The 8174-nt window shown below is 38.3% G+C and overlaps 2 protein-coding genes across 2 annotated transcripts in view; one reads left to right on the top strand and one right to left on the bottom strand.

Moving 5' to 3' along the window:
• Positions 1 to 406, bottom strand: part of LOC118341011 — a 5087-nt gene extending 4681 nt beyond the window's left edge. Inside the window, exon 1 of the mRNA XM_035679177.1 lies at positions 256 to 406. Coding sequence (XP_035535070.1) covers positions 256 to 406 — 151 coding nt within the window. The remainder of the gene's footprint in view (positions 1 to 255) is intronic.
• Positions 407 to 1721: 1315 nt separating this feature from the next.
• On the top strand, positions 1722 to 6459 carry LOC118340607 (cytochrome P450 2K1-like). The gene is made up of 9 exons (XM_035678673.1): positions 1722 to 2260; positions 2351 to 2513; positions 2616 to 2765; positions 2860 to 3020; positions 3142 to 3321; positions 4587 to 4725; positions 4820 to 5004; positions 5825 to 5966; positions 6047 to 6459. The coding sequence occupies exons 1-9, from the start codon at positions 2057 to 2059 to the stop codon at positions 6232 to 6234; spliced, it is 1512 nt and encodes a 503-aa protein (XP_035534566.1). The 5' UTR covers positions 1722 to 2056; the 3' UTR covers positions 6235 to 6459.
• Positions 6460 to 8174: the final 1715 nt, after the last annotated feature.

Below are 8174 nucleotides of genomic sequence, written 5' to 3'. Positions count from 1 at the left end.
TGTGTGTATGCGTGTGTGTGTAGAGGAGCCTGGTCCATAGAGGCAGAGGATATTGCATCTTCTTTACTTTTGAGAGTCAAAAGGGAGATCAGATTATGAAAAAACAATAATAAGTTAAAATATTAAATTTGCAAACTACTATTAAACTCAATACTAAAAAAAAGTAGGTTCAATTTAAAATATGATGCAATGGGGGGTTAGACTAATTTCCTGTATATACCTGATATTAAAATGCGTTTTTGGTGATCAGATCACAAGGACACAGCTCCAGGTACATCAGTTCATACCTAGCATTAGAATGTGTTTCCACTATCAGCTGCCCTGCAGCAGAGATGCTCCGGGGTGCGCTGTGGGATTTTATTTGAGCAGACAGTTCTTCAATGTTGCCCAGGATGCATTCATTCATTCACATATATGTGGTCAAGTAACCACCTCGGTAAGTGGTTTGAGTGTTTGGTCTTGGTGGTTGTTTACACCCATCCGATCACCCAAGATGCAAGTTAATAGCAAGTTTGAACTGGGTAAACTTTTATACTCAGTAGCCATCTGTGAAGGTGGCATGGGTTGAGGCACCATGAGGAGTCTACAGACACACAGAAAACAAGCAAATTCCATATAGAAAGTTGAAGAACCCAGAATCAACCTGAGACATTTCAAGGGTGAGAAGATCAACTGATCTTGCCATTGTTTTCTTATCAATGTAACTGAAATCACTCTGGCTTAACCTCTGCCCCACAGGTTTGTAATGTTGCCTGCTTTGCTTTCTATCACAACAGTTTAGAAGTTCATATCAATATCAAGTTATGAAAACCTTTGTTATTAGGGTAAAACATAATGTGTTCATTTAACCTGTGTGTACTCCAAATCTGGGTGTCAATTTAATTTCCATCTAGTAGATATAGTTACTCAGAATAGAAACCACACACTACTTTAAACATGCCCTGGTGATCCTGTAAATGTCACAATGTTGAGAATAAAATATTGGAATTGGAACTTTTGTTTACAGGTAAATACTGGCCCACTTCTTGTCATATCTCACACCCTAGATAAATACTCTTATCTTCTGCATTAGGCCTGTATATAACATAAGAAAGCCAGCTAATGTAAAATAACATGACATTATTGGTTGGCTGTCAGGCGCAACTGTTATGCAGTAAGTATTTTTACTAGGTAGCTATGGGGTACAGTCTTGGTAGCCAGAGAACGGTTGACAAAATTTACATCCTGCGCTACCAAAACATAATATACTAATGGTTGAAAAGCATAAAAACAAATGCTTTTTCCCTTTACTGAGGACAGTTGTGACAGTAATTTCTTACAGGTGTGCTTTTTAGCAGTCAAACTACATCCACACTCCAGGGATTTATTATGCCCATGTCATCTAATGTATTGTTTGATCTGGAATAATAAACAAGTCGAGAAATGGGTCTAAACTTTTTAAATTTTGATCATAGCTGACACGTTTGCAGCAGCTTGTAAAGGCTGAAGTAGAAAACGTTACCTTTCTCAAGTGCGTAGCTATGGAAGGTTTGCATCAGCTAAAATAACTGGGTCAGAGTTTACTCTCAAGGTAAAACTTTACCTAATTTTTCCTTCAACCCCTGTACAGACTGAACTACTCTCCCTTTCAGATCACATGTCAACATTAAGATATGGCATTTAAGATAATAAAAATGCGAACCTATCTGACTAAACACTAACAGAGCACTGTTCTGAGAGTTGCTGATAAGGACAGTGGTTTACTACTTTTTGTGGGGGAACTTTTCCATACATCAGCCCTACCCTGTTTCCCTCACTGGCAGCTACAAAAGGCATCTCAAAGCCTTATCAAAACACTCACAGAGCCAAAGGCAGCAGGACAGGAGACTTATTTTGTCAGTACACTGGCAAGGACACATTTTCTTTACTAGCAGTTGTTGGTTGAAGTTTTTTACACTTTGTCCCTCCCATTGGACACACCCTCTTTAGGAAAGCATTCACCGACCTAAAGGCTCCTGTAGGAAATTTTTTTTTTCAGTACACTTCAGAAACATCAGGAGGCTTTTTTTTTTAGATCATGGGGATATTTGATCTTTTTCTCCAATCCTCCAGTTCTGGCCCCCTGCTGGGGGCTCTGGTGGTCCTGCTGCTTGTCTACTTCATCTCTTCCAGCTTTAGCTCCCAGGAAAAGGGGAAGGATCCTCCAGGACCAAAACCACTTCCCTTACTCGGCAACCTGCTGCAGCTTGACCTCAAGAGACCCTATAAGACATTACTGGAGGTGAGTTTCTTGTAGTTTCTTGTTGTTTCTGCTTATGAGTGTGTATTATATGATAAAATGCCATTACATGCATTATGTCCCTGTTCATAGCTTTCCAAGAAATATGGTTCAGTGTTCACCGTCTATTTTGGAACCAAGAAAGTGGTGGTCCTGGCTGGATACAAGACTGTGAAGGAAGCACTTGTCAGTCATGCTGAAGAGTTTGGAGACAGAGACCAAGTGTATATTGTGGAAGAATTTAACCAAGGACATGGTAAGGAAAGACAAAAAAACTAAGCTTTTTTAAATCAATATCCCTTTCATGTTTACAACCTTAGTCCTTAATAGCATATTTGTTGAAATATTCAAATCTCAGGGGTTTTATGGTCAAATGGTGATTCCTGGAAAGACATGAGGCGCTTCGCCTTGACAAACCTGAGAGATTTTGGGATGGGCAAGAGGGCATGTGAGGACAAAATCGCAGAGGAATGTGACTACCTCATTGAAGTGTTTAAGAAATTTAAAGGTAAGTGTCTTATTATAACAAACAAGCATGATTGGCAACATTTTGGGCTTTAAAAAACGATTGTTAATCCTTGTGATTTTTTCCCATGTTGCAGGAAAAGCTTTTGATACAACCCAACCAATTAACTATGCAGTCTCTAATATTATCTGCTCCATTGTATATGGCAGCAGATTTGAATATGATGACCCAGAGTTTACATCACTGGTGGATCGAACAAACAGAAATATTCAACTTGTGGGCTCCCCGTCAATTCAGGTATCATTTCATATGTTAAGCACAGACTTTCAGCATTGTGATTTTAATATACATAATGCCATTTGCCCTCTGAATAAAATAATTGTTACTTTACATACTTTTAATTAATTGTATTTAACAGATCTACAACCTGTTTCCATGGATTGGTAAATGGTTTCATAACAGGAAGGAAATCCAGAAGTTGACTATGGCCAACAGGCAACAGAACTTGCGACTGTTCAGTCGTTTGAAGGAAACCCTCAATCCACAGATGTGCAGAGGGTTTGTGGATGCCTTTCTGGTCCGAAAGCAAAATCTGGAGGTTGGAAAGCTTATCATCACCTATCAAAACAGCTATAATGCTCATTTATGATCTAAAAGGAAATAAGATTTAACAAATTATGTTTAACCTAACTTTAAAGTCCCACTTTTGATTCCCACGGTTGAATAAGATGTGATGCAACTTCAAATTGAGTAATCCATCAGCTTATAAATAAGGTCCCACATCCTTCCAATTGACACAGCAGACTGTGTCTGTGCACTGCATGGGAATGTTGGGAGAACTATGTACAGTCTTACAGGATGCCCCCCTATTCATCCTAGCTGGCTCCTTGTCACATAATGACATGATAATATACTGATAAGGCTCTTCAAGTCTTACATTTTTACTGGATATAATGGTTTAAATTGTGAAACACAAAGAACAGCATTGGATTGTGTTTGTGGAGCTTTTCCTTTTCTAATCATCATCAATTTAGTCCTTGCCAATGGGGAAAAATGACTTTTTGGACCCGAATTCATCACAGGACAAAATGTTAAAATTGCCTCACATCCGAGCACTATCGCTGAGGGCCTGGTGGGAAGCCAGTGAGGGACCCGGTCCGCTCATTCCGTCACCCAGTGATGCCAACTAGCTGATGTCTAAACCACTCCCAGTCATAAGACAAGAAATTAAGTGCAACCCACTCCGTCAACACCACTAATACCTAAAAAAAATGTTTTCTACTCTGTGTACAATCAACCTTTAATGTCCATGCAATTTGCTTTTCTTAAAAAAAAGAAAACTTGATGAAACAATCTGTCAACCTGTATCTGTTTGTGCTGTATCTGGGGAGCCTTCCATGGAGTCCACCATGTTGAACCGCTATGTTTCTACAGTACCCCAGAATGGACAACCAAACACTGAGTGTATATAGGGCCTTTTGACTTAAGTCCACTTAGTTGCAATCTGCAACTTCCCTGCTAGATGCCACTAATTCCTACACACTGGTCCTTTAAAAATTATACAAAACAGTGTGTTTGTCCACTTCCAATGTCTCCAAAGTTGTCCTCCTTGGTGTCAATCTCTTCTGACTTTCAAATTCACTAAGGATTGGTGTCCACCCTGCATAATTACAGTCATCTGCATACATATTGATACATGAATGCTCTGGCACTCAAAATTAATAAGTGGTGAAAGTACACAGCCCAGAGGGGATCCATTGAAAGATGAGAGCTTACTGGACAGGGTTCCATTGTGTTATATATACATATAAGTTCTGGATCAGACTTGTTTAAGTAACTGCAATGATTTATCTTTACCTGCAGGAATCTGGGACCAACAGTCACTTCCACAGTGAAAACCTGTTGGCTACAGTTCTTAATCTCTTTGCTGCCGGCACTGATACAACAGCAACTACACTGAGATGGGGACTTCTGCTTATGGCCAAGTATCCAAAAACACAGGGTAAGAAGCTAAAGACACTCACAATCGCAACAATACGTGCTTCTCAAAAACAAAAATCATCTTCATGAAAAGAAAAAAACTTTTCTACTCCCAGACCAGGTCCAGGAGGAGCTGAGCAGGGTGATAGGAAGTCGACAGGTTCAGCTTGAGGACAGGAAGAACCTGCCCTTCACTGACGCTGTCATCCATGAGACACAGAGACTAGCCAATATCGTCCCCATGTCGCTTCCTCACAGAACAAGCCGAGACATCACTTTCCAGGGTCACTTCATTAAAAAGGTAAGCATGAATAAAACACAGAATTTGTGAAAATTACTAATTGATTTTTCTTGATCTTTATGTTAATGTTTTTAATAATTTAGAATCCATATTTATGGATATGGATTCTAAAAGTCTTCTTAATTCAAATTCATATTGATTAGAGGGAGTGAACATTAGACCTCTACTGGCTAATATTATTTCACTGAGAACCCTCTTTTAAGTTAAAATTACATTTCTTAATCCAAACAAACAGCTCAAAAACAAAGAAACTGACAATCACAAGTTGTTTAATTCAACTTCCTCTTTAATTTGATGACAAATGTGTATCATTTGTTGCTTGGTTGATAGGTTGATTCAACACATTTAAAGAAACCTGACAGGTCAATTTTATAACACATACCAGTATATGATCCATATTTCTATTTGTCATAATTCAGTCTGACAACAAAAAATATCCTTCACTGCCAGGCTTTCAAAATAAAAGAGAAAGGTCCCACACTTCAAACAATATTATAAGAACATACAGCAGTAGTATGTTAGTAGGTAGTGTCCCAGGCAGTTCTCCCTACTACTCTTCAGCTCACTTCCCACCAGAAAACAGTGTCCATCTCTGGCAGTAAGAGCCGAGTAGGTCCCACTGACAGTCATTATGTGATTTTGAGCAAGAATCTTCCTGTTTGGTCCTCCATACACATCTGCATGTTCAGGATACAAAATGTGGCATTAATTCAGAAGGTAGCAATCCATTCCTGTGCTCCATTAAATATTTTTTATGTTTTTAAGTTTGAAAATACTATTGCTTATAATATACAAACCTTTTTTTTCATCCTGTCTACAGGGGACCACAGTGTATCCTCTCTTAACATCTGTTCTGTATGATGAGAGTGAGTGGGAGAAGCCATACAGTTTTTATCCTGCTCACTTTCTGGACAAAGATGGGAAGTTTGTCAAGCGAGATGCCTTCATGCCTTTTTCTGCAGGTTGGTGAATTTAGCCATCATTTCTTAATGTTTGCTTATTTGCAGATGATATAAACGTTTTCCTTTGTTGTCTCTAACAGGTCGCAGGGCTTGTCTTGGAGAGAGTCTAGCTAAAATGGAGCTCTTTATCTTCTTCCCCACCCTCCTGCAACACTTTCGTTTCTCCCCTGCACCGGGAGTTTCAGAGGATGAACTGGATCTGACTCCACGTGTGGGCTTCACCCTCAACCCTTCACATCATGAACTGTGTGCTGTTTCCTGTATGTGAGCAGTAGGGCTTGAAAAAGCTACCTTGCCCACTGTCCTGACTTCAACTCAACCCAGCAATTCATTCAAGAATAGATTATACTTAATATAGTGTTATTGCATGTAGTGCAACGGCACTGAATATGTTCAATATCAATGATGTAATAAATTACATTTTCACTTTGGCTTGATAGGTGACTGAAATTCAAGATTCATATTGAACATTTGACCAAAAAAAAAAAAAAAATCAAACCAGGCTTTCAGAAATAAATGCTGTCTGTATTTTCAAAACTAGATAAATATTCTTCAGCTAGTTATTATGTCTGCACTTACAAATATATTATGTATATTATGTATATGTATAAATCTGTATCATCAGGTTGCACCATCATTACATCACCAGTTAAAGCTTTATCAATTCAAAATGTCATACTCATCTCATTGCTCTTTGTATTATAAAGTGATTTCTTTACCTACAAGAAAAAATAATAAGGAAGTTAAAAGTTACAGTGTTACAGGCCTTTGCCATCACTGAGTGGATGTGTGTGAAAGGGTGAATGTGGCACATAGTATAAAAAGCGCTTTGAGTGGTTGGAAGACTAGAAAGGCGCTATACAAGTACAGGCCCATTTACCATTTACCATTTACAGTGCATAATTCTTAACTTTAGATATCCCAAATGTATGTGCTGACTTTAATTTAAGTAGTTTCAGGTCCATTGTAACTTTTAAATGGAATGAATTGCAAACTGCCCTCAAACTTGAAGTTTCAAAGCTTAACTATCTTTTTTATTACTTTACTACCTTTACTTTCCAGGTAAAACTTTACCTCAGTCAACCCCTTAACCTCTGTACTCTCTTTCTGATCCAAATAAAACATAAACAATGAGTAAGCAAAACCTGGTGTTAACTGATGTTTCAATTATGAAATTAAAAATAATATGGCCCTAACAGCAGTGATTTACTCGCATTGATTTTAAACTGGTTTGCAAATATAATATATAATACAAGGACATTATTTAAAAAAAATCTTACTGACATTGATTTACTTTGTCACATAATCTTTTACTAGTTGTAAGGAAACGTTTCCACACTAAATGCCCTTTCTGCTCACTCACCTGTCCTTTTGCCCTCTCTGGCAACCAAATACAGCCACTCTTTGCCAAAATACACACAGAACTGGCAGAAAAGGCAGAAGGGCAGGAAACTCAGTTCACATTGGACAAGATTTACTTTTAAATCATAGGCACATTAGATGATATACCTCATCTCCTTCACCAGCTTCCGCTCCCAGGCAGACAGGAGTTAGAGAGTGGATTCTCAAACCAAGGTTGATGGGACCCGACGAGGCGTGTTCAAACATTTAAACAAATATGTATAAAATATATTTGGGTGGCCTGATAGCTCATCTATCAGAGTCCTTGCCACATCGGTATATATATATATATATATATATACAGTATATATACACCAACCACCAAAAAATATTTTTAATAAGTAACAGTTAATATTATCAACTTCATCAATGTACTTTTTGCTTTTTATTTATGAAATTATTTAGTAGTATAAGTAGTTCTACAGCAATAATATAATCCATAAGAAAAGCTTTTCATTTTTTGTTGTTAACAGGGGGGGACAGTGTATCCTCTCTTGACATCTGTCCTGTATGATGAGAGTGGGTGAAAGAGCCCACACAACTTTGATCCTGCCCACTTCAGACATTACTGCTGAAGTTAAAACTAATTAAATCACCACATCATCTAAACTTTTGTTACTTTTTAATAGGCATTTCTCTGCTGCACGCAGAGATGGGGTGGCCAAGAGCCATATATATAAATAAAAATGTATCCAAAGGGATGTCCTTTGCCTCCTGTCATGTGACACTGTCACACCCAAACTTAGTTGTGGGGGTGGGCGTGGTTTGCGCTCAGCTGCAGGAGAGAGGTGTGGGGAAGGCTTGGCT

Source organism: Morone saxatilis, unplaced genomic scaffold (assembly GCF_004916995.1).
Source record: "Morone saxatilis isolate NCDOM2014 unplaced genomic scaffold, NCSU_SB_2.0 Contig7, whole genome shotgun sequence".
NCBI lineage: Eukaryota > Metazoa > Chordata > Actinopteri > Moronidae > Morone > Morone saxatilis.
The sequence above is the reverse complement of the archived record's forward strand: the minus strand, read 5'-3'. Positions and strand labels throughout refer to the sequence as shown.

What these genes read in the sequence shown, in the direction of transcription:
- LOC118340607 (XM_035678673.1), top strand. Translation starts at nt 2,057, where the DNA reads ATGGGGATATTTGATCTTTTTCTCCAATCCTCCAGTTCTGGCCCCCTG. An exon ending in TGGGCTCCCCGTCAATTCAG is followed by an intron (nt 3,021 to 3,141) that starts GTATCATTTCAT and finishes TGTATTTAACAG; the next exon opens with ATCTACAACCTGTTTCCATG. An exon ending in CTTCATGCCTTTTTCTGCAG is followed by an intron (nt 5,967 to 6,046) that starts GTTGGTGAATTT and finishes TGTCTCTAACAG; the next exon opens with GTCGCAGGGCTTGTCTTGGA.